The 27063-nt window shown below is 42.4% G+C and overlaps 1 protein-coding gene across 1 annotated transcript; it reads right to left on the minus strand.

Annotated features, from left to right (window-relative positions):
- Window positions 1-40: 40 nt before the first annotated feature.
- On the minus strand, window positions 41-22844 carry LOC140542950 (protein FAM107B). Its single transcript, XM_072665914.1, has 4 exons — window positions 22562-22844; window positions 12848-13079; window positions 4263-4413; window positions 41-4053 (listed from the first exon to the last, which is right to left on the minus strand). Exons 1-4 carry the CDS (start codon window positions 22635-22637, stop codon window positions 3937-3939), a joined length of 576 nt encoding a protein of 191 aa, XP_072522015.1. The 5' UTR covers window positions 22638-22844; the 3' UTR covers window positions 41-3936.
- Window positions 22845-27063: the final 4219 nt, after the last annotated feature.

Raw genomic sequence — 27063 nt, forward strand, 5'->3', positions numbered from 1 at the left:
TAAATAGTAGTAGTGCATAATAAATATACATTCTAGTCAATTATTGTATTAGTCAGTTTATTTTTATACAAAGTTATAACACTTCTTTTGTCGTTTTTTTACAGTAAAGTGTATACGTATATGCGCCTTCCCTTGATAACAAAGTGTCATGATTTAAAGCTACTAAAATGTTACAGACAAAAGAAAAGAAAAAAAAGCAATAAACAATAACAACAAAAATCAGATTACAATACAAACATATCAAATCTGTGAAACTGATTGTTATTTTCAATGGCTTTAAAGATCATTAAAGGCAAATTCCAATTACAGTTGTGCTTTAAAACCCATAGGATCTGAAGTCATTTTTTATAAGTGCTGCTAAAAATATTGATATAATGTATCAGAAACAGCAAATTAGGAAGTAAAGTCAGAGCTGTAAGTTTGTCGTGCAGATATACATGTGTAGTCAGTGTGATCAGTGTGAACTTTCCTCTACCAGTGATTGATTATCCTAGTTTCAGATTGTAATTAACAGCTGGAAAATGCATCTATCACACTCTTCTCTCAAACATACATCACACACACACAGACACACATACTCATGCACACACTGCATACATGCTACAGGATTTCACCTACATCTGGCATAGCTACCCAGCTGGCCACCAATGTTGACAGACGTTGTTGTCTGGCTGAATGTAGGTGTTGACGTGATTAAAATTCGAAAGTCAGGACAACGTCTATTGTCAACGTCAATTCGTCGTAGAATAGTGTCGACAGCTGGTGATAATGTTTTATTGACCCAGTACTTGTTTCTGGCAGATATATAACTTCCCACCGAAATTTCAACATTTTTCTAACGTTGGAGCTAGTGTGGGTTTTTGACAAATATGTGGCCTTGATTTTCAACCAAATGTCAACATCTGTACAACGTTGGAGGTTGAAGTTAACTGATGTTAGTTTGGCAGATTTTGACTAATTTCCAAGCCAAATTAAACATCTGTCTAATGTTTGAGCTTGATGTCAACCCATTACTGTTTTTTGTGGTTATTTATCTTTAATTTCCAACTAAAATTCAACATCTGTACAATGCTGTGGGGTTGATGTCAAGTCCATGTTGGTTTTTGACAGATATGTCACTCATTTCTAACCAGAATTCAACATCTGTCTAATGTTTGAGCTTAATGTAAACCCAGCACTGTTTTTTTGGTGGGTTTTTAACTTTAATTTCCAATGCAAATTTAACATCTGTATGATGTTGGAGGTTGGATGTCAACCTAGTGTTGTTTTTTGTTGGGTATGTGACTTTGACTTTCAAACCAAATTGAACGTCTATCTAATGTTGCAGCTTCATGTCAACCAAGTGTTGGTTTTTGACAAATTCTGTGACTTTGATTTCCAACCAAAGTTCAACATATATACAATGTTGGGTCTTGACGTCAACACAGTTTTAATTTACAACGAGAATTCAACATCTGTCAGATGTTACAGTCCAACGTCTTTCGGACATCAAACAGAGGTCTGATACCTGCTGGGTATAACTATATGAAACAAGTTTATAGTCTATAGTGATCTAATATTGATTGGAATGCAGTAACAGTCAGGTTTGTTCGCTCTCTCTCAGAAAGGCACTGATTAAAAGATTGGAGACAAACAGACCAGCTCCACCCTGTCTCCACAAAATACATTCTTTTTCCCTGTGGTCAAGCGATTAGCACTGTCCGATAGCAGGACTATCACCAGTTCAGTATGGTCTCACAGTAACGACTAGTTTTTCTCAGCTTGTGTCGATTCTTAGCAGACAAGTCTTGCACAGACATGCGGTTTCGTTCATTACCTACACCTGACGAAATGATGAATGGATCTCTCAGTTACAGGTTATGATACAGTACCGGTATCGATTAGGGTCAGCAGAGGTTGAACCAGAAATCAGACGTCTAGATGCATCAAAAAAGATCCCCCTAAAATATTTACACAAATTTGATGCCTTAGACTTTGCTTTATGATGATTTAGTAATACCTTAAGCCTAAAACACATGGTGGAGGGGCACATGCAGGGATCTATAAGGCCAAATAGTTCCCAAAGAAAACTATTAAATGTTTTTATATTTAGCACGATTTTTGAAATTTATTTATTTCATTTTACCACATTTTCTACCCAAATCGTGAGGCCCATTACCCAATCCAGATGCCTGTGCTGACCAACATCACTCTAGAAGTGATGTGGGGAGGAAGTGCCATCAATGCTAATGGCAAAGCAGCATGACCCCGGGCTGGTCCACTAGACCACTTGGAGCCCCCCATATTTAGCACTACTCCTCTTGTGGGTTTGGATAGTAAATAAAAATGGCTGTATTAGCTTTGCAGATATCAACTCCTGGTTCCTATTGCAACCACTGTAAATTCCACCCTACAACACTCTATTAACTATTGAATTAACCAGAAGATATTATTTTCATTTGAAGGCTTAGTAGTTTTTTAAAGATAGCTAAAAAAAATATTGAAATATCGGTATTGATATCAGAAAAGAAAAAGTGGTATCGTACCATCTCTAACATTAGTGGTTTGATTTAAGGGCAAAAGTGGTGTTGATGTCGATTGTTACATATCTTTTTTTTATGTGATATCATGTTACATAACAGCGATAAAACTGTTGCAAATGTTTTATGTAATCACAGTAAAAATATAAGAGTTTTCTCCTCACGTGTCAATTCTTAATTCTTAAGTCTTGCACTGTATTGTGGTATCATTCATTGGGCCCTATTTTAGTGGTCTTTGCTATCGCAACAATGGGAAAAGTATGCCTTGCACTGCTGTCAATGTGCAAAAAGCCATGTACTAAGTCTCTTAGTTAATCATGGGTGTGTTGTTTTGGGCGTAACGTGCAGCAATAAACTAATCAGCATGTCTATCGCCGTTCCCTTTAAGAGCCAGGTACGGTCTGACTTTGGCGGATTGCTATTTCAGTGGTGTAAAGCGTGGGGGGGTGTACAAGCGTTGGGCTGCACGCACCTGTGTTGACAATTCACTGCCAAGATAGCAACGAACGTCTGACTGTTGACGTCCGCCTAGGTTGTTTTCAGTTAGAGGAGCTCCTGTGTTTTCTGATGCCAAGATACACAGCAATACACCAGACATTGACCTGAACACCCGTCATTTCGAGACCACCACACCCATCAGCGTAGATATATTCACAAGCACTGTTGCTATTTTAACTATGCGTGAAAACAGACTTTTCGGGGTGTAAGATAGCAATGAGCATCGTGATGCACCTCGCTCATGGTGTAAGATAGGGCCCAGTATCTTAATGCAAAATGATGGAAATCCATATTAGTGCTTCTATTTCAGAGCAAAAAAGTGACGTGCCGATCAACATGCATGTTTTGTGTTAGATTAGATAGAGGGTCAGTACTTTTACATTGGTGTTATACTATAGCATTGATTCCTCAAATGTTTAAGGGACCTACAGTAGATTTGGCAGATGGGAGACCACAAAGAAAGGGTTAATACTGATAGAGTTTTCGGATTGTCTGTATTTAACAATGTTAAAGGTTAATCAAATCCACCTCTGCCTTTGCACCTCTGTCTCAAAGTGTGGCTCTCTGGAACCCTGGTCACTCCATTGTCTGACAGCCCCGAGACAGCTGCCCACCCCTCACACATTCATGACTTCCTCCCAAAGTTCGTCTCCGGACACCATCACGCCTGCTGTGAAAGAAATAACTTGGAGAAGAGGCAAGTCCCCCTCGCTTTCTCAATGAGACACGTTCCTGTCCTCACTACAGAGGCTGGCTTGAGGACTCTGTCTTCTGGGTTTTCGGGGGAAGAGAACGTTTTGTCCAGTGGAACCGAGTGTGTGTGAGGCGGAGAGAGTTAGAGAGAAGCACAGCAGTGCGGTCGATCTCTATGTTATTGGGTGAGAGGTACCAAACGCCTCCAAGAGCTTCTCCCGCCTCCTTACACCTCCTTCTCTCCGGAGCTCGTGAATGATGTTCTCCTCAGGTTCTCTTTTACCTTGATGAACTCTGGGGCGCTGCGAGAGCATTCCTCCTGACGTTCCTGCTCCTGCTCCAGCTGTAAAACACACACACACATACACAGGTATGCAGGGATGATCCACAATGGCGAGTACAGGCTTCTGCTGCTCAACCTCATGATTCACCTTGCTTACTCCAAAATTAGATGTGAGGGATTAGATGTTAAGGATGTCCCTGTGCTCTTATTACTGCTCCACTCCGACCTCTCTATTTGTGTAAGTGGTATGTTCACAGATCACCTCGTACCTCCTCTAGTTTCTTGTGCCTCTTGAGGAGCTCCTGCTCCAGTGGGGAAATCTTCCTCCTGGCCTCCTCCTCCAGCTTCCTCTGTTTAATCATCTGCTCCCTCTTCCTCTGCTCCAGCACACGCTGGAGCTCCGGCTTGTTCTCCACACCCCTGTTAGAGACAGAATGGGATGCATTTGAGTTGAGTTGAGAAATGTGGTGTACAGCAGAGCCAAGGCTGGGTACGCTAGTCCTGTTCATAATAGCATAATTGGGAACTGATTTGAACATTGAACTGAATGAACTTGAATGGAATAAAACAGAAAGGAATAGAATAGAATGGAGTTGACTGGAGCACAGGGCTGTGTACAATATTCTTTGGTATAATTAAGAATGAAACGGAATACAATGGAATCATATTTGTGTGAAATATCATATTGTGTAATTAGCAATAGAATTGAATGGAAGTGAACAGAATGGAATGGAACTAAATGGAATTGAATGGGATGGAATAAAGAGCTGTGTAGAATATTATATAGTATAATGAATCATGAGATGGAATGGAATGCAACAGAACAAATAATTGGGAATAGAATAGAATGAAATGGAACAGAATGGAATTAAGTGGAATTGATTGGAATGAAATGGAATGGAATTGGATACAGGGTTGTGCACAATATTCTATAATATAATTAAGAATGAAATGGAATAGAATGGAATACAATAGAATCACATTTGTGTGCAATAACCCATGGCATAATTAGACATGGAATGTAATGGAATTGAAGGGACTGTATTCTATGGTAAAATTAAGAATGGAATTGAATTGAATGGAATAGAATGGAATGGGATGGGTTGGGATGAAACAGAATGGGATGGGGCGGAATTGAATTGAATTGAATTGAACTGAATGGGATGGGATGGGATGGGATGGAATTGAATGGAATTTAATGGGATAGGATGAAATAGAATAGGATGGGGCGGAATGGAATTGAATTGAATTGAATTGAATTGAATTGAATTGAATTGAATTGAATGGGATGGGATGGAATGGAATGGAATGGAATGAAATTGAATTGAATTGAATTGAATTGAATTGAATTGAATGGGACGGGACGGGACGGGACGGGACGGGATGGAACGGAACAGAACGGAACTGAATTGAATTTAATAAAATGGAATGGAATTGAATGGAATGGCCCGTGGGGCTGTATAAAATATTCAACAGTATAATTACGAATGAGATGACATACAATGGAACAAGGTTTGTGTGCAATAAGCTGTGGCATAATTAGCAATGGATCAGGACAGAATGGAATTAAGTGGAGTTGAATGGGACACAGGGCTGTGCCCAATATTCTACAGTAGAATTAAGAATGAAATCTAATGGAAAACAATAGAACAAAATACTCAATGGCTTCATTATGAATGGAATGGAATTGAATGAAATCGCACTGAATGAGACCTAACTGCACTGAATATTCTGTGGCATAAGCTGGGATGTAAGAAATGAATAGAGCACAATAGAATGGAATAGATTGCAGCTGAATATGAAGGAATGGGACGACTTGTGTAGAATATTCTGTGGAATGGAACAGAATTGGAAAAATGGAATTCTAGACAGAGTGGGATTGAATACAGTGAATCCAGGACTATCAACAATATTCTCTGGCCCAATCAGTTGTATACACAGTTCTTTCATAGAACACAATGGGTCAGTAAAGCTTTTCATCCTTCATCCAGCAGATGGCACTGTGGCCATGCTTTAGCAGAGTTGAGCGCTCGAGAGAAGGGCACAGGACAGATCTGAGGAAGAACGACCACGGTGGCAGTTGGATGGTAGTGCTACAGTTACGTACAGAAACAGGAGCATGTGGAGATGGTCATTCTTCATGCCCTGACCAGAACATGTGTCTTTGGAGACCTGGGACTGAGATCTCTCACTCTGTGTACTGAGCGCACTGGCTGTAGGCTCCACCAAAACACTCTGGCTAGAGATTAGCGATGGCCTGCGTGAACTCGTTGAAGACTCTGATGTCAACTCTGATGTCACCCCTCTGATCAGGAGACCACTCTTTCCGGGGGATTAGAGTACTGCTGGAAACACACTCGCTCGCACGCACATAGGCCTACACACCCACACAGACACTCCCTCGCTGATTGCTAATTAAATTAGGTGTGAGTCTGTTTCCTCCACAGGGAGGTGCCATCACGGATGCTCAGAAGTGGGAAAACAGTGTGTGTGTGTGTGTGTTTGTGTGTGTGTGTGCCACATTGTAATTAGCATCCCTCCTAATTTATGTGGTGTCCGTCAAAACCGGGAAGACATGGCAGCAGTAACAAACAAACAAAGCAGCGATTAATGAGGTGAGTTAGAGACACAGCCGCCCCCATCCACTCACATTCACTCACTTAACTCCCATCCTCCAGACCAAATTATACACTGTTGCTGTCACGCAAGAGCCTTGTATCTCCAAAAAGGGAAAGAAAACTTCACAGGAGACTTTCAATAGAAGTCAAAGGTAAAAAAGACAGTCCATTCATCATGAACTTCTGACACTATGTGAAGAACAACTGCCAGATTCAGATCATGTCAAAAAGTACAAAATCGACACCCTTCCTCCCCAAATGGTCCCCCAGGTGGTCACAGTACTGGCTATTTGCAGAATTTGCACTACGCTCACAGCACTGCTATCGACCCTTTCCTACTGTAATCTATACACCGCATCTGTTCTTAGTCAAGGTTCAGGAGCAGGGTAATACTGTTAAACATTGATGAATGTGATGAATGATGGTAATGGTCAAAAGCCGATCTGCACCAAGAGCCCTTTGAGCTTCAAGTACGGCTCGGCTCGACCCGCCATCCCTTAAGATCCATAGAAGACAAGCATCCAGGCTTTTCTCTGTCCTAGCGCCGAAGTGGTGGAACGAACTTCCCCTGGGTGTCTGAACAGCAGAGTCCAACACTCGCTGTCTTCAAACGCCGACCCTCAGTCTTCGCCGACCCCCACCACTTCCAAGAGTCCTTGGGCTAAGTGTACTGCAGAGTACTGTGGTCTCCATACTGAGTTTAGAATTTAGTAGTATCTAAAATTTTTGGAACCTAGCTGATACAAACTAAGGCTATTTTTCTGAGTAAACCTTCCCAGTTCAGTTGAACAACCTTTATATTGGCATGAAATAGCACATTTCACTGCCTGCCTAAAGAAAAAGGTCCTCCACCCAAAAACTGGGTTTACACAGAGGGCCCAGCCCAACTACCTCTCCTAGAAGTGGGACTACGGGTTAGTACAGGAACTACGGCTTTTCCTGTGCCAGTGTCCGCAAACGCACCATGCAATGAAATAAAAGCCAATGGGAGCAAATGAGGATCTGTGCAAGGCTAAAAGCTAATGCTAAATGGTGCTAGCTTTTACCATTTCTTCACTCCATTGCCTGCTCCCTCGAAAACAGGGCTCAACTGGGCTCAAAAAACTCAGCTGCACCAAACTGGAGCTAAACTCACATCAGAAGGGACAGCGCTGGTTTATCTATTTACTGGTAAGACTGGAAGCACCTGCGAAAGGCTAAAAGCTAACCTGGCCTCAATCTCAATCGCAATCAGCTTGCTAACATTGTACAGAGAGAACACAACAAGAGGAGCGCAACACCATCCGGTGAGAAGCAACAGCTAAATCATGCTCGTTGGTTAAAGCTAGAACCTTTGACGCTCAGCCAGTGAACGCAAGCCATTGCCAAAGCGAGCAACGTGAGCGTGAAGGGAGAACCAAGTGACTGACAGAGTGGCTTCTTTCCTGCATTGATGTTGTCAGTTTTTTTGTCTTCTTCTGTTTCCTGTAAACTCTAAAGACCCAGTGTGTCCCTGGGACGTAGAAAAGCTTATCTAGCGAGGGTTAGAGAAGAGAGATAGACGCCATTCAGTCAGTGACCCACTTCTTCTGCCACTCGGGCCGCAGACTATAACCTGTTGCTTTTATCTCTCTCGGGCTCTCTCTCTACCTCCCTGTGGAGTGCCTTCCGTGGATGGACTGTCCTCTCTGAGGTCTTTCAGGGCCAAAACAACTACAGTGTCCAAACAGATACCTGCCTAATGACAACCATGGCACAGAGCCAGCTCACTTTTTAATGCAGCGCCTGGAATATCGCACCCGGTACCTCACCCATCCTACTCGCCATTGTAAAAGCCTTTGGCAAACACTCCTGAGCCACTCCTGAGCTGCCTCTCCCATTCACACTCCTTACTGCGGCCCATCTTAGAGGAGCAGGTTGGCAGTTTTTCCCCAGGTTTATCATGTGTTAGCTGAAGGCTATATTTGAATTGTAGCTTTTTAAAAAAACTAAAAAGGCTGTACTTTCTCCTGGCTTGCTCTCATTGTGAGGTGTTTACATGGTGCAAATGGTGCCAATCATCACCAAGAACCACTAGAGGGTCCCAAACTGAACCTTATAGATCTATGGACAGGCGTTTCTGAAGCTAAAGCAGAACAAAGTGTTGTTCAGACAGCAGCTATTTAGGGGCAGTGGTGGCTCAGCAGTTAGAGCGCCGGGTTGTGGGTTTGATTCCCGGGCAAGGCAAGCTGCCGCTGTTGGGCCCTTGAGCAAGACCCTTTACCCTCTCTGCTCCATGGATGCTGGAGTTAGCTGCCCACTGCTCTGGGTGTGTGTACTCACTGCCCCTAGTTCACTAGTGTGTGTGTTCACTACCACAGATGGGTTAAATGCGGAGGACACATTTTGCTGTATATAGTACAGTGACAAATACGTGCACCTTACCTTATTTTAAAAATCATCCTTCCACAAAATTCTCAAAAATCCCAAAATGCAGAGAATTTTTTTAGGGTATTTTTAAAAAAATAAATAAGAAATGTGGATGTTTTACATAATACATAAAAAAAAAACAAACACTAACTTCAGTGTAAAACTCTAGAAGAAAACTCCAGACACCACCAAGCCTCGGCTAATCAACCAAATCTGTTCTAAAAGAACTATGCGTGACCTGTGTGAATTCAGAACAATTAAAGAACAGTGTCAGCTACCTTAAGCTACATCAGTGTTTCTATGCCCCTCATTAATGAGAGCAAGCGCAGGAGCTTAAGCAAAGGTGAGAGCCTTATTGAGCTGACTCAAACCTAGCCTGCAAATTGCTCCTTGCTGGCTAAGACCTATACCAAGGGATCCTTAAATAGCACTCAAGAGACTCTTTTAATCGAAGCAGCTTTGGTGGCTGACTCTCGTGTTATAGAAATGCTACACAAGCATTGCTGGGCAGCTTTCGACGAGGGCCTCCGTCCCGAAAGCATTAGCACAACACATGGTCAGTCCGGGGAGTGGACAGTGGGAAAGAGAGAGAGAGAGAGAGAGAGCTGAACAGAGCTACTGTCTTTAGAAGTGCTCTCGTCTGGCTGACTGGGGGCCTTTAAACCCCTCCTTAAAGGGTAGCTATGACCGAGCAGAATGGCTGGAGAGTGAGGGGATAAAGCTGCCTCTGTTGGCCAGTTGGAGGGGCTTTAGTTGTCCCGGTCCCCACACAGGGGGGGACAGTGTGTTCTGAATGTGGCGCTTTAGCCGCTAACTGCCATCGCAGGCTTTGGGAGGAGAGGCATTGTAGCTGGCAGTTACCAGGCAACTATGAGCCTTGTATTCAGAGCACTTATTCAGAGAACTATTCCTGAACTCTTGGAGAGACCCAGCAAAGAAGATAAACAGAGTGGAGGCCTGCTGGTCTTCTTCTGGAGGAGAGCGAGGCACAAACTAACATGGCGTAAAAGACCGATTTATTACATTTTGGTAATCTTCTCATAATCCCATAGCCACATCACATCACATGGTCATCACAAAAGGCCATGAACACACTGCCTATTACCTGAGATATTGTCTTACTATACATTTGTTTTACGCTGTTTTGCGATAAATGAGAGGCATTAGGTCTTTCATTACATTCATGGTGGAGGGATACATGCAGGGTGTGCTAAAACTACTAAAAATAGTCCCCAATAATTGTAATGTTACCTTTTCACCATTGTTTACATCTTAATTTATAGACGTTGTCTAGATTACTGGTCATTTTACATAGCAATTAAAACATATGTTTGCGCCATAATGCTTTGCCATCAGCAGCCGGAGTCTGGGAGAGCACAACTGGCCGCACCAGGGGGTAGATGGCGCTCTCTCCCCTCACCACTCTTGGCTGGCATAGGCCGCTTTTCTTCTGAGAGTGTAGGCTGCCTGGCAGTGCTGCATTGGCGGCGGTGGTGTGTGGGCTGGCTTTGCTTGTATTGGAGGAGACCTGTTAAGTCCTTACCCTCCTTGTGTCGGGAGCATTGTTAGCGCTAGGGGTGTGCTACGAACGGGTGGGTTAATTGGCAGAATCAAATTTGAGGAAAAAAGGAAAAACTTTGACATTGGACATTCAAGGAAGGACCTTGAAGACATTGAAGACACTAAAGACATTGCGACCGCTGGACCGGTTGTTCTATGCTATCACTGCATGCACTCCACCAAGCCATTTTTAAGAGCAAAGGTAGGCCCGGCATAACTGCAGTTGCACACATATGAGCATCCTGCATCAGCAAATGTGTCTAAAGATCATCTGTGACGCTGTGTGATTTACGTAGCTATGTAAATATCCTGTGTGTGAAGGTGTGTATATACTTGTGGGTGAGTGTTGCTTTTGTATACACAGCTGTACAGACCGGAGCATGGCTGTTCCTGCAGTGCTCCCCCACTGAGCTCAGCTAAGAGTTTACAGCAGCTGCTCAAACTGAGGTTCATATCTTCACTCTCACATCATTACTAAGGGCCTCTTTTGCCTAATTTCCATTACAGAGCCACGACAGAGCTTCTAAGTGAGGGCTTGTGTTGACCTCTTTAGTGATCTGTAGCAACACATGTAGCATTGGGTTCAACAGCTTTGGAGATAATGGAGCTATATGGATAATGGTATGAGGTGGTACAGAGGAACAGAGATGGGGGTCGACAGTGGAACTAAGCATGTCTGTGCATATCGTCTGTACCTGTAATGACAGTGTCTGACTGGGCACTTGGGTGTTGCCAGTATGCAGTGGTCAGTACCTACCATAAGTGCTCTAAAGAAGGACAGCCAGTGAACTGGCAAATGTGGAACTGTGGTGTCAAATGCAGTCAAGTTGCAAAGGAGGTGGGGGGTCAAAGATATCGGGCTAACTGACATGGCTTGCACTGGAACTGGAAGACTTTAAGCTTTGGAGATTGAACTTCTGGCCAAATAGGCTAATTCCTCCATGTGCATTTAAAAGAGCCACAGGTTGGGGGCGCTGTGGGTGATCACTGATTGGTAAGATCATGCTCTGTAAACAGGTGGTGAAAAAAAAACAAGGCCATCGTAGTTGCAAGTTTAGCAATGCTGAGTTCAACTGAAAGATGGAGCAAGCAAGCCTGGATGAACCGGTCTGCTAAATGCGCCTCAAACACCTCTAGTTGAAAACACTCCTGAGACCATTCACCCAACTCTGCGCTCTCAGATATGAGGCCTTATCCTCTAAACGTAGATGATCTGAGCCCAAGTTAACTAGAACACGCTCTGTGCTGTGGAGACCTGTTAAGTCCTTACCCTCCTTGTGTCGGGAGCATTGTTAGCGCTAGGGGTGTGCTACGAACGGGTGGGTTAATTGGCAGAATCAAATTTGAGGAAAAAAGGAAAGAATTTGACATTGGACATTCAAGGAAGGACCTTGAAGACATTGAAGACACTAAAGACATTGCGACCGCTGGACCGGTTGTTCTATGCTATCACTGCATGCACTCCACCAAGCCATTTTTAAGAGCAAAGGTAGGCCCGGCATAACTGCAGTTGCACACGTATTTACACACGTGTTTAGCCCGCTAGCTAACGTATCTAGGCCTCGATAGTGGCTACGCGTCCAAACACAGCAGAACCAGTCTCTCATTTCGCCGTTCTGTTCCTCCCAATGCCAGTCGCTCGACTTCGCTCTCAGACACCAGTTTTTATGATCACTTGTGTCGGTAGGTCAGCAGTTAGTCAGCAGAGCAGCTGCACTAGGCCGTCTGATGCTTGGTGGAGCTGTAGCTGAGCTAGTTAAGCTATCTTAGTGAGTGGGCTATAGATCCAAATCCAACGGGAAAATCTTTCAAACCACCTTTCGTTTTTTTCAACAGCAACGATCATCAGTCACCAGTCGCTCGAGTTATTCTCGTCTAAACGGGATGCTTTGCTCTCCTGATTCAGAGCAGTTTAACAGTTGTAATGGTCAGATTGACGGTTTAACATCACTTTGTCACCCTGCAAGGAAACTGATCATTGTATTTGGCCATTTTCTGATTTTAAAATAAGGCAGGATGGGATTGTATGGATTGTACCCACCCAGGGACAATATTAGCACGCCTGGCTAATATTTTGAGACGGTATGAAAAAGGTAGATATCACCCTGCGGTGGCACACACTTGCTCTCACCAGTCTAAATGCGTCCAATGTATACCTATCTCATAATCCCAGGAACCTAGGAAGGGGAGGCCTCATTGGAAAGTAATCTGAAGATGTCTGCCTCAGGCTAATCGATGAACTGATAAAATCATTCGTTTCAGCCCTAGCCTGGTGCATGTCCTCATACCGTTTGTGGTTCATGAGCAGCTCTCGGTGGAGCTCCTGGTGGCTTTTAGAGGCTTTCACTGGATTAATCAGCTTTTTGGGCTTGATGAGATCATCGTCCCCCTCCATATAATCCGGCTGAGGGGCGTAGCTGGCCACCGGGAGGATGTCTCTGTGTGGGTAACGCAGCGGGTCCCTGCGTGGCCCATCAGGCTGATGAGGCTGCTCCCACTGGATATCTGCATATGCTGAGGCTGGAGAGAGAAAGAGAGAGAGAGAGACAGAGAGAGAGAGGCTTCATTATGTTATGCAATAATACTCGTAACGTAAGGCATTCCTGCCAAAAACTGCAGCATTGATGAACTGTACAGAATTTAATCTCAGATAGGCAGAGAGCTGTCAGTGTGTGTTATGAGGTGAGCTTGAATGGAGTTCATAATACCTTTCTTATTTTTCAAGAGGAGAGGATTAGAAGATCAACAGATAGACAGCAAGTAGATTAGGCCATATTAAATGATCTGTAGCCACAATAAGGCCCAGTTACTGTATCATAACGCACCCAGCCAGAAGCAAACACACGGATGTTGGTAGGATTTGACCTGAGTAGCGTAATGCTGAGAATCAGCTGATGTTCATTTTTTAACATTAAACCCACTGACAGCTGAGGGAACTAGCACTGATTATTTGGTTACAATGGCACCAGTCAAGGGATGGGATCTACATAATAGGCAGCAAGTGACCAGTCAGTTCTTCAAATTGATGTTCTGGATGCAGGACAAAATGGGCAAGCATAAGAATCTGAGACACTTTAACCAGAACTAAATTGTGAAGGCTAGAACATCTGGCAGATCTTGTGGTGTGGTCCTAGTATGCAGTGATAGGGTTCTACCAAAAGTGGGACCAAAAGTCATGAGTCATGAGCACCTAAGGCTTACTGATGACATCCATGGAGGCCCCACCTCACAACTGCTAACGTCTTGGTGCCAGATACCACAGGATGGCTTCAAAGATTGCTTGTTGCTGTGCATTGGGTCAGAAAGTGATCCCTGCAGTGGAAGCATGTAGGAGTTGGTAGGTAACGAAAGGAAGGCCTGAATGTGAGTGATTCAACATTAGCTGGCATTACGTGAGTGAAAGTGAAAGGCAGAGAAAAAGAAAGAGAGATGGCGACAGACAAAGCTGGTGAACAATAATCGTCTTCCGACTGTTTGTGTTCCTTTCTGGAGGAAATTCCTGAGATCTATTTCCTGTCTTCTGAAGCCTGCAATTTGTACATCCAAACACCAGGCATCTAACAAGCTACTGTGTGTCCTTATAGAGCGGTAGGTTGCTGTATAGGGAAATCATTAACCCACTGAACACTGGTTTATTATTCAGTTATTGATCGTAATGCAGAAATTACTGTGCAGGTTTGGTTGAGTCCCACAAGGTTCTATTTTAGGGCCTATGAAACATCAGTTGTTGGCAGGGATGTCAGTCAGAGTCGTTTCTAAGATATCAACCTCACTGTAAAATGGTCATTTTAAAAAGCTAGGCCACCAAACACGATGAAGTAGTCCATAATGTTCCATTTTAACAGCTGGTGCACATGACTGTGCTGAACTCTAGTCTAATTGACTGACTACGGTGCTCCTGACAGCCAGCCTGGCCTTGCCCTTTTGCCTGATGGAACCCAACAGGCCCAAGAACACTGCAGGCTCCTTCACCCCTTTATAAACGGAAAGCTCAAAGGTGAAGCGATCCTTAGCGGAGTGACAGTGGAAAAAGATCAGGTGTCATATTCTCCTAGGCCAGATTGGAACAATGGCAGGGTTTTGAGGAGGAACCAGAGACCATCTCCACTATTTAATATTAAAACCAGCACCACAATAGACTTCAGACCAGCAGGGCCTGCAAATCAGATTGTGGTATGGGAGGAGAAAGATGATAGTGGATGAGAAAATCTGAAGAGACGTCTTGGAAAAGATGAGTAATGATGTAACGGTAAGTTATAGGAAGCCCAGTTCAGCTATTTAGAATTGTTACGGTAGGTTTGTGAACTTTGTGTGGTGCTTGTTCAGTGACTGGAGAATTTGGCTAATACTCAAGAGGTCATGGGATTGGTCACAGCTAGCCACTACCATTGTATCCTTGAGGAAAAAGACTTAACCCTTTGATCCCGGGTGATGATACCTGCAGATGGGACAAAAGCTTTAAGTAGGACAAAGCTAAATGGTTACATGTAATCAGAGAAGATGGCTTTTTTCTCCTAAACCATAGATACCCAAATTAGCACCTAAACCCTTGTCTCTTGATCCCAGTCGTTTTTTGCGTTTTCCCTTCTCCAACACACCTCATTCAATTTGCCAGATAACTATCAAGACCTTTAAGGCTTGACTTTAGACTGTTAGGACAAAGAAAAGAACAGAACCATGCAGTGCATGCCATTCCTAGGCTTGAGACCAAGAGCTGTTGAATTCTCCAGAATCTGTAAGATGTAACAGATTTAATCCATCTGCATAAGTGGAGCCAAAACGAACAGTGCTGTACCTATACCCAGCTGACATCCCTGATAGGATGCTGGCTCACACTTCCTAATTTTCTAGCTTCAAAGATTAGAGCTTTACACTCGGTTCATTGAGGGTCAGATGAAGCTAATAAGGTCAGAGCAAATGGGATGGACCTGACTATTATATCATTGGCTGGTATTATGGTTACACAGATTTATTGACATACACTGTAAAACATAAGTGGGTTCCACAAATGGTTATAGAATGGTATCACTTATCTATATTTCTATATTTCTAGTTTGGAATATAGGTAAATTTATGGGTTCTTTGAAAAATCTTTACATGAAAGTCATTTCCAAAAGGTTGTTTATACCCACACATACACATTTGCAAACACTAACAACAAAAGATTCTCTAAAATATTACCTATTGGAAAGTATTTAGGGACCCAAAAGTGGTAGACTTGTAGTAAGGGAGCTAAGTGAGCAACCAGTGGGTTGTCAGTTCAAATTCCATGACTGACTGGGTACTCCTGATTGTGCCCTTGGGCAAGGTGCTTAACCTCCCACTGCCCAAGGCTATGATGTTGTAGAGCCAGGCCCCAAAATTGGTTTCCAAGTGTTAAAAGAGGTCAGTGAAGCAATCAGAAGGATGTCAGTTCAAATCCCAGGACTGAACTGGTATTCTTAATTGTACCTTTGGAAAACATGCTTGACTTCCCCTTGCCCCAGGTTGTGCTGTTTAAAAATGATAGCCAAGTGGTAAAAAAAAAAAAAGTGAGCAGCCAAGAGGATGTCAGTTCAAATCCCAGAACTAAAAGGATACTTCTAATTGTTCCCTTGGATAAGGTGCTTAAGCTCTTATTGGCCCAGACTGTGCAGTTTAAAAGTGATAGCCAGGTAGGCGAGCAACTGGAAGGTTGCGAGTTTAAATCCCAGAAATAAACAGGTACTCCTGATTGTGCCATTGAGCAAGATGCTTAACACCTCTGTGGCCCAGGCACTGCTGTTTAATGTGGTAACCTGGTGAAACAAGTGGGTGAGCAACCAGAAGGTGGTCAGGTCAAATCCCAGGACTGAATTGGCACTTAATTGTGCCTTTGGGCAAGGTGCCTAACCTCCTATTGCTCAAGGCCATGCATTTTAAAAGTGATAGCCAAGTGGTAAGAAGAGAAAGGTGAGTGAGAAACCAAAAGGATGTCAGGTCAAATCCCAAGACTGAATTTACACTCATAATTATGCCTTTAGGCAAGGTGCTTAACCTCCTATTGCTAAGGGCCATGCTTTTCAGAAGTGAAAGCCAAGTGGTAAGAAAGGTGGTTGAGCAACCAGAAGGTTGACAGTTCTCATCCCAGGACTTACTGGGTACTCTTAATGCTGCCCATAGTCGGACAATAGAAGGACAATTTGCGAGTGGATGAATAAGATTCTTTGATTATTTGATTATTTGATATTATCAGTAATTAGTCCCAAAAAATCTGCATCAGTGAGACAATGTTCAAGTCCCCTAAATGTAATGTGATAAAACCTAAGCACTCAGATATGTGAAAACACAGCATAGCCAGGTAGACTACATAAGCCTTTGTGGTTGTAAAGCAGAGTGGTGGGGTGGGGGTGGGGGTGGGCATTAATGGAATGTGGTCTCTCTTAAGCAGCGCTGACAAGCCCATGTATTGCAATCAACGCTTGTGAGGAGGGAGTTGCTGAGTGTGTGTATGTGTGTATGAGCGAGAAAGTAAGACAGATCATGAGATGGGGTAGAAGACGGAGCAAGAGAGCCAAAAAAAAAAAGAGGAAGAGAAACAAGTAACTAGATCTTCCAGTGTATCGACTGTTCCTCTGCAGCAGGATCCATGTTCTCATTGATTCAATATCTATGACATGCAGGGCAGAGGTAGAGAGCTTTCTGCATCTGATCTGAAAGTTAATATCCTGCCGTTTTATGGCTGTAATACATTTAGCCGTCTCCCTGACGACCTTGTGAGTCATTTAACGTGTTCAGGAGAGAAAGACCTGGCCAGACCAGGTCCGTTTCCAGGAACGGCTGAACGTTAATTCGATTTCACTTCTTTGTGATTCTGAACTTCAGGTGGAGCTCCTCACAGATACTGTAGGAACCAGTATTGCGGTTCTACAAAAGGTTCCTTCAGCTATGCCATAGAACAACCTTTTTCCAGAGAACAATGTGTATTTTTTTATTTTAAGGTTCTTCTCACACGCATCAAAAGCGGTTCTTTATGGAACCAAAAATGGTTCTTCTATGGCATCGCTCAAAGGCCCTTTTGTAGCACTTCACAAAAGTGAAAAGGATTCTGTATAGTATTGGCATAGTGGAAAATAGTGGAACCCCTTTTTTGTGCAATATAGTATATCAGCTCATGCAAAAGTTTGGGTACCCTGGACTTTTACATGCATTTTTGATGTTAAGTGTAAATTTGCTAGTGTGGACCATGCCTGGGGGAGCTGGACCAGGGAGGCTGGAGTTCAGGGTGGGTTCGAGGTAGGTGCGTGAAGCCGAGCCCCCCTTGTAGCTGTAGTATACGCATGGTTTATCACGAAGGTGAGGTAAAAGTATAGGGGATATATATATATATATAGGAGGAGGAGTTTGGGGTGTGGCCCCTCTCCCAGAATTGAGTTATGACATGTTGTAAATCCATGTGTAAGTTCACGTCCTATACAGGGAACACACTTCTGCACAGTCTAAAGCATATCTAGTAGTGTCATTTTAAATATTGCAAAAATAAAAAAATAAATGAATAAACAAATTAATAAACAAAATTGGCACAAGAAGTACTATTTATTGCTTTATTTATTTGTATATTAGGGCAAATTCAGAAAGCAAACTGGACTTGTGCTCTGAAATGTACAGTAAATGTTTATATGCAACTTTGGTTGATTGTAGTATATAGTGGGTACCAACACCACTTTCCCCGTGGCAGGCAATGGTTCAATTCCCCATCTAGGCAAGTCAAGCACACTACACCAGTTAGAGTTCTTGGGAAAGACTCCTAACACTAACCTGGCCAGACCAGGTATGTGTGTGTGTGTGTGTGTGTGAAACCTTCCCTTGAAAAACCTAAAGGGTCTTTACCAATTTAAAGGTACTTCTCACACACATCATTGTGAGTGATCTCTCACTTGGCCAATAAAACCAGTCCACATTCTGCGTGACCGTGTTCAGCCCTGCTTCTGTAACTCACCGCCGGTTCTGCTGAGGCTGTGAGAGGTGATTATTTAGTACAGTGTTATATCACTCCAGCTTCAGCCGCTGACACGCGGGCCTTTAAAGCTCCCTTTTTGAGGCAGTTTATTTCCTCCTCCGATTGTATACAAACAGAGCCCTGGCTGTTGTCATGGCAACGTCAGCAATCTCTGGGGATGTCCAGAATTGCAGTTCTCCCATGTGAGGGAGGAAATGGGGTGGGGAAAAGCAGGCATGTGTGTGTGTGTGTGTGTGTGTGTGTGTGTGTGTGTGTGTGTGAGGGGGACAGGGGGCCATTTTCCCATAATCCACTCTGAATGCTGACCCTTGGCAAACCACAGAATTGAGGCTGGAGCTCGGACGAGGTATTAGCATTAGAAAAGCTGTGTAAGAACCAAGCCAACACCATCTACAGATGCAGGGCCGACTTCACAAAAATATAGAGGGCTTATATTTAGCTGATATCAATATATATATATATGAATCACAAAGGGTTACAGCCCCATTCAGAAGCAAGCTTAAGCCTGGCTGACAGTGTGCAGTGTGAGCGCTGAAAATTCCCCCAAAATCCCACCCAACCACACCAGGACATCCCTTAGACCACAGACTACACAATGTGGCATTTCGTAAAGCTGAATATGACCCCAAAAGGCACTCAAAGCATCATGGAAGTGCTCCCATGCCCAGGATCATACATATACATGTCGTCGTTGTCATGCAAAAAACAAACAAACCTGAAAATGGCAATGGTATAAACCTTCTCCACTTATAATGGAAGTCAATGTAAAAATATGTTATCCCAATTCATTTTGGGGCATTTCTTTGGTCCATTCAGTATGAAATTATGCTGAAACTATCAGATTGTGTTAAAAAAGTGCAGAAAAAAAACCAGGTTTTCCCCCCGACAGCAACAATATATTACTCATATACTTATATACTTTCTTACATTTATACACACACACAAATAAATATATATATACCTATTAATCAAAAATATATGAATAATTCATATATTATTTCAGTTGCAGTTGTCATTATACTAATACAGGGTTGTACAGTAGGCTAAATCACCGGTGCAGTAATGCATGTGTCCAATATGTACAGTATTACCTACATATATCTATGCAATAACAGACAGAAGTATTGGGACACATTACAGCTACACATTACACCTACAGGAGCTTTTATGACATCCAGTTCTAAATCTATAGGTTGGTCCCCCTCTCTGCAGTTATTGAGTCAGCAGAGGGTCGGAGACTTTTCTGCCTATGTGCTTCAGCAGCACTCTGCCCTGACCCGGCTCTGTAACTTTCTCATGGTCTACCACTTCACGACTCAGTTGCTGTGGTTCCTAAACGCTTCCACTTTTCAGTAATACCACTCACAATAGTATTACAATGGTAATGCTGGAATTCAGTGAGCTATACACCTGTATAAATTAGGAGGTGTGTCCCAATACTTTTGTCCATATAGTGTATATCAGATTTCTTCATGGAGAAAACTAAGAAAACTCCAGTGCCATGTGTTGCTGGAAGGTGAGCTAGAACTGACCGCACTTCCTCAGATGGCTGTGCAAATATGCACAGTGCCCTTTATTAGAGGCCACCCGTGGCCGGCCAGAACAGCCTACATGAACCTTGTGCTTCTTTTCTGCAAAAGTAAACACCAGACTGGTGGAAAATTAAAGCCACAATTGTGAAAGAAGATAGCCTGGCGGTGCGGAGGGTGGAGGAACGCTCTATGTGCACTGGAGGGAATTCTGCAGGTCTTCTCTGATGGACTTTAATGTTTACTCCAGTGAGTTCTAGTCCTAGCTTTCGTTTACAGACTGTTCTGGGTTCTCTACCCTGAAGTTCTCTACTCTGAAGCTTGTGTTTGTGGAGGGTGGTGTGTACGTAGGAACGCCTGAACTCTGTCAACCATTCAGGGAAGATTTTTGTTTTGAAGCTGAAATTTTAATGATTAACTCTTAGGTGTTCCCTGAAGTGCCTGCTGACACAGAGGCCCAAAACGACAGGAGCAACAGAGTGGGAGGAAGCTGAGACCCAGCGTCCCACCATACACACTTTCGGTTTTCACCAGTTCTCCTTTATACTGACTCTTTCTTTGTCTAGAACTGTTCTTTGTTGGGTATCAGCCAGTATATTATTCTTCAAAATATTCAAATAAAGGCACTGGGGCAATGCCATCAATACCATCTACTGTTAGAAGAAGAAGCAGTTCTTTAAGGGTTCCTCAGCAAAATAGCAGATATACAGTATATACAGTATAGGGTTCTTTGGAGTAATGACATAAATGCCATACCTTCTTAGAAAGGTGGTTCTTCATAGGTTCTGTAGCAAAAGTCAGGGTTCTCTGGGGTATGGCTATGAATACCATATACTGTTAGAGAAGGCGGATCCTTAGAGGTTCTTTAGTAAAGATACTGGTTATACAGATCAATATGGGCTCCATTGGAATGATGCCCTAAATGCCATAAACTCTTTAAAAAGGAGGTTCTTCAATGGTTCTTTAGCCAAATGCATGGCTGTATACAGTATAGGGTTCTTTAGACTATGGCAATAAATATCATAAACTCATAAAGAAGGTGGATCCTCAGTGGTTCTTCATTTGATACTGGTTTTTCATAAGCTAATGGTTCTAAACAGTATGATGCCATAAATGCCATAAACTCTTTGAAAAGGAGGTTCTTTAATGGTTCTTTAGCTACATTCATGGTTATATACATGACTGGGTTCTTTAGAAAATGGCAATAAATACCATATACTCTTAAAAATAATGGTTCTTCAGAATACCCTAAATGTAATAGACGACGGTTCCCCATGGGTTCTTTAGCAATGTCAATGGTTGTGCTGACCACCATGGCAACTCAAAGAACCACATGAATACATAAATGGTTCTTTACATAGGCATGTTGTTCTTCTCTACACTTACATAAAAAGGTTCTTTGAAGGTTGTTTAGTGAAGCTAATGGTTAGATACACAACCTTAACAACTCAAATGATCACTTTAATGATGAAATCACCTTCATCACCTCATCACCTTGATCTAGTACTTCAAAGAACCTTTTGAAAAATGATTCCGCGTACACTTAAGATAAGAATTCTTCGACTTGCAACCATAGTGGAACATTTTTCAGTGCTATATAGAACCATTTCTATCAAGAACATCTACAAAACGTCTTCTTCCATAGAGATGAACCATTTAACCAGTCGAAGAGGTTTTTCGAACCATCTGAGTGGTTCTTTGAGTTGTCGTGAACCATATAGAAGCATCATCTTTACAACAGAACCTTTGAAGTTACTTTTTTGACGGTTCTATTACCAAACAGGGTTCCGCTATTATTGTTAAATAAGTCAAATAACTTTTTTTAGTACAGAACCATGTGGCTAACAGTGTCCAATGAGGAACCTGTTGTATTTGGGTCTGTTTAATAAATGGTTCTATACAGGCGCCAGAAAGGGTTCTGCTGTTGGTACAAGCCTTGGAACACCTCCGACTGTATGGCAGGTTTGCGATTGATGGTTTCTGGTTCTACAGTGAAGCCTTTTTGCTAAAAGAGTGTCGAAGAACCACTTGTGGTTCCCTAAAGAACCGGTCAGTTGTCTGAAGAAGTGCGTGTGGGAGTGTGTAAAGCTTAAATAACCACCATGATACCATAAAAGTTCTGCTCCAGATAAAAGTTCCTCCCAGAACTAGGAACCCTGAGGAGCCATCAGAAGTGTATAGACCCCTCCTGCTCTTGCTGCTGATGTTCCTTCCTGGTTTACCATAGAAAGACACTTTTCCGCCTAACTCCAGCTTTTCCAATCCCACCATAATCCGTGCTGGAACTGAAGCGCAATCTGCATCAGTGGGCTTGACTTTGGCACATGAAGTCCAGCAACAGCCTGTTCAAACTGGACAGATGGACACACTCGGCACACGATCCGGTCACTCCCGCGGCTCTGACCCTAACCTCGCTGCCCACTTAGCCCCTCTGAGTACAGCAGCAGTAGATCCGAGGCTGGTGCTGTGTGCTGTGGTGCAGTGGGCTTTCTTACCTGATTTGACCAGCACATCTCGGGGTCTGCTGGGGGGGCTGTCAGGGTACAGACTGTGTCCTATTCTCTGCTCCATCCTTCTGCTGCCTCTGTGTGCTGTGTGTTTGTGTGTGTGTGTGTGTGTGCGTGTGTGCGTAGTGTGGTGCTCGGAAAGCCTACATGTCGGAGAATGAGTGTGAGCGTGTGTGTGTATGTGTGTGTGTGTATGTGTGCGTTCTCTGCTGCGCTGCTCACACACTCATGCCTCTCCTCTGTTCCCCTCAGATGTAAACAGTCACATGACCTGCTGGGCATTCCACAGCCACGCCCCTCCCTCACCCTCACTTCTCTCACACAGTCAGGCTAACTCTCTCGCTCTCTCGCTCTCTTTCTCTGGCTTGCTTTCTCTCTTTTTTTAGGCGCTTTCTCAATTTCTGTCTTTCTTGGACACACACTCTTTATTTCTGTCTCTGTTCTTTCTCCCTTAAACTTTCTCTCTCTCTCTCTCTCTCTCTCTCTCTCTCTCTCTCTCTCTCTCTCATACACACTTATACATTCTCTCTCTCTATTTCTTTCCCTCTCTCTTTCTCTCTCACTCTCTCTCTCTCTCTCTCTCTATCCCCCCCTCTCTCTCTCTCTCTCTCTCTCTCTCTCTCTATTCCCCCCTCTCTCTCTCATACACACTTATACATTCTCTCTCTCTCTCTCTCTCTCTCTCTCTCTCTATTTCTTCCCCCCTCTCTCTTTATATATATATATATATATATTTCTTTCTCTCTCTCTCTTTTTCTCCCCTCTCTCTCTCTCTCTCTCTCTCTCTCTCATACACACTTATACATTCTCTCTCTCTCTCTCTCTCTCTCTCTCTCTCTCTATTCCCCCCTCTCTCTCTATCCCCCTCTCTCTCTCTATCCCCCCCTCTCTATTTCTTCCCCCCTCTCTCTCTCTCTATTCCCCCCTCTCTTTCTCTATTTCTTTCCCTCTCTCTCTCTCTCTCTCTCTCTCTCTCTCTCTCTCTCTCTCATACACACTTATACATTCTTTCTCTCTCTCTCTCTATCCCCCCGTCTCTCTCTCTCTCTCTCTCTCTCTCTCTCTCTCTCTGTCTCTGTCTCTCTCTCTCTCTACATTCTTTCTCTGTCTATCTCTTCCTCTCTCTCTTTGGTCTTCCCCTCTTCTCTACTTTCTTTATATTCTTTATTTTCCTCTCTTTTTTAACCACTCTCTCTCTCTCTCTCTCTCTCTCTCTCTCTCTCTCTCTCTCTCTCTCTCTATCTCTCTGATTCTGTAAGGATTACTGAGGGAATTAATCTCCTTCTCTTTCTCTCTCCCTCCCTCTCTCACTCTATATCTCTCTCTCATTCTCTCTCTCTCTCTCTCTCTCTCTCTCTCTCTCTCTCGCTCTCTCTCTCAAATCTCAAGTTAACTATCACAATACAGAGAGCCTTTCATCTGCACATACATACACACACACACACACACACACACACACACACAGGCATATGCACACACATGCAATCGCCTTATGTTTGCTAAGATGACACATGATTGCAGCTCTGGGGACAGAGAGTCCAGGTTAAGCTGAATGCTGATCTGCAGCACTACATTATATAACACACGGTTAGTCTGCTTCAGTGGACTGGCAGGGAACGGCCATCAGTTTCTATTCTATTCTATTCAATTCTAACATTAGAATTAATCAATTAATCAAAATTTATATAATTATAAATAATGATGAAATAGAAAAAAAACACTTAACAGGGCAGTAAGTGTACATACTCTAAGTGTACAAGACTGATATATATATATATATATATATATATATATATATATATATATATATATATATATATATATATATTTTTTTTTTATTATTTATTTATTTATTTATTTATTTATTTTTACTGGATTTATGTTCACCTGCATCTGTTCTGATGAGATCTGGAGCTTCTACAGTAAAAAAAACAGTTATTGTTCACAGAAATGCTTTATAATAATGTGATTAGGTGCCTAAACCTTCTGCACAGTACTGTATATAAATTGTTACATTTAATAAAACATTTCAGTTATTTTTGTTTGTTTGATGTGTTAACATATTTTACCTTCATTGATACCAACACGGAAGAAATTTGGATACTTTGAACCAACGTATAACTCTAAAATACTCAGATTTGTCAAACTTAAATATATTCATTTTATTTATTTATTATTTTTTTAAAAATTCAATTCAATTCAAATAAAGTAAAAAGATGATTTAATATAAAGTCCATAAAGTGTTTTCTACTTTGTTTCAAATTGTTATTTTTAAAAATTCTAATATTTACTATTCCACCAAAATATATGTTTTACCTTTTAATAAATTAATGAACTCTAATTGAGTTACAATTAATTTTATGACTTTTCCCAAGTTAATTTTCAGACCATAATTAATATATTTTGTTTAGCCCACAAGCCTAAAACTTACTGAATTAGGTTTGAGAAATTAGTAAATCCAACATGTATCCAACCGTGCAGTTTCTAATTTTGTGTATTTTTGCATCCATGTTTAAGATTTCCTGGACCGATCACTGTCCATCTGACAACGGCAACCAACTAAACTCTAAACTATTATTATCAACTCAAGGATTCCATCTGAATTTGGAAAATGATCACAAATCTTGATCACAGATCACCAAACTCAAAATAATATTACTCTTATTAATAATTAGAGTAATATGTGAGATATATCAGTCTAATGTACAAAATACAGCCTTCACTTTCGTAGTGAGGTAATAGCGGACAGCAAAACTCGACAAGGAGTGATCTGATGCAATGTCATGAGGTCATGTGACATTAAAACCTTTGGCTTGAAGTAAAAATATTATTTCAGTAAAAGTACTGCTTTTAAAGGGAGTGTTATTTGTTTTTGGACAAACTGAACAAATCATGTTTTTCAATTAGATAAAAATACAAATACACTTTAAATAGGTGTTTGTTTTCCTTGTTTTGTGAATATTCATATATGATATATTAATATATAATATATTCATTTTTGAAGGGAGGACTCCTTAATAAACAGTGAACAAAGCTTTATAAACTGTACACACACTCTGTACAATACATTCATGCTAAATGTAATTAATTATTCCATTTTCCTTTTTGTTATTGAATTTAAACCATAAAATTGCCCACAGTTAATTTCTGCACTGAACTTTTTGGTGTGGTCGTGCTTTTGTGGTGTGGTGTATGATGCACTGATTGGTTGTGGTCAGCATCAACAAACAACAGCATGGTGAGAGGCTCTTATATCAGTGAAGAAAACATGACAGCGTCATCTGCAGTCTTACGGAGCGAGTCAATGACGTGTCAAGAGGCAAGGTCAATTGTGGCGAGGCCGTGATAGCAATGCATTGTGGTTGAGAGGGATCGGTGTGTAGCGGAGCGTTCAGAACATTGTTCTGGAAGGCTGAAACACGAGAACAGGCTTACCCACGCCATTCATCCGCCTTCCACCTTTCGCACTCTGATGCTCGAGGTTATACGCCTTCTGTAAGAGAGAGAGAGAGAGAGAGAGAGAGAGAGTTTTTAAGTCAAGCCAGTCAATTCAGATTTATTTGTATAGCGCTTTTTACAACTGTTGTCGTCACAAAGCAGCTTTACATGATTAGTACTTAATAAAGGACAGAGACAGAGAAGAAGGAAGAAATAACATGAAGGATCAAAGACCCCCCGTAAGCAAGCCAACGGCGACAGTGGCAAGGAAAAACTCCCTCAGACCTGTGTTCAAGAAACAACGGAAAGCTAAATGTAATCAGAACTGTGTAGTTTTTATGTAATGTAGTTCCACAGCTCTAGACCGGCCCTACAGTCTAACTGCTGCTCAGCAAGTATAAGGAGGCCATGAGTTCGAATCCCAGCATGGGCTCAGCGCTTCACTGTCAAAAAAAAGCCTCCCAGTTTGGGGACTCATTGGGATAGGGGTAATCCAAACCTGCAGACGGGAATAAACAGTAAACAGACGGAGGGGGCGGAGCCACAGACTAAACATCTTACAGTTTAACAAAGTGAAAACAGTTTTTTGAGTTAACTCCTCTTAGTTTACTTAAACTCACATTTTCTACTCCTGCGTCTGAGTTTGATCACCCCTCCATACTGAGCTGAGCCTAAAAAACATTAGTAAATGAGCTGCAGCTGAAACTGATAAAAAATCTGTAAGATGTTTAGTCTGTGGCTCCGCCCCCTCCGTCTGTTTACTGCTTATTCCCGTCTGCAGGTTTAGATTACCCCTATCCCAATGAGTCCACAAACTGGGAGGCTTTTGACAGTGAAGCGCTGAGCCCATGCTGGGATTCGAACTCATGGCCTCCTTATACTTGCTGAGCAGCAGTTAGACTGTAGGGCCGGTCTAGAGCTGTGGAACTACATTACATAAAAACTACACAGTTCTGATTACATTTAGCTTTCCGTTGTTTCTTGAACACAGACATGGACATGGTCTCACAGCTCTGGAATGGAGCAGCTGCCTAACTGCCTAGTTAGTTGTC

The sequence above is a fragment of the Salminus brasiliensis genome, chromosome 21 (assembly GCF_030463535.1).
Source record: "Salminus brasiliensis chromosome 21, fSalBra1.hap2, whole genome shotgun sequence".
NCBI lineage: Eukaryota > Metazoa > Chordata > Actinopteri > Characiformes > Bryconidae > Salminus > Salminus brasiliensis.

Bases quoted from the DNA above. Each gene is read 5' to 3' on its own strand.
- LOC140542950 (XM_072665914.1), bottom strand. From the start codon at position 22,637: ATGGAGCAGAGAATAGGACACAGTCTGTACCCTGACAGCCCCCCCAGC. The intron at 4,414-12,847 runs GTATGAGGACAT...TGTCTCTAACAG, and splicing joins CTGCTCATGAACCACAAACG to GGGTGTGGAGAACAAGCCGG. The intron at 4,054-4,262 runs GTACGAGGTGAT...TGTGTTTTACAG, and splicing joins GGCACAAGAAACTAGAGGAG to CTGGAGCAGGAGCAGGAACG.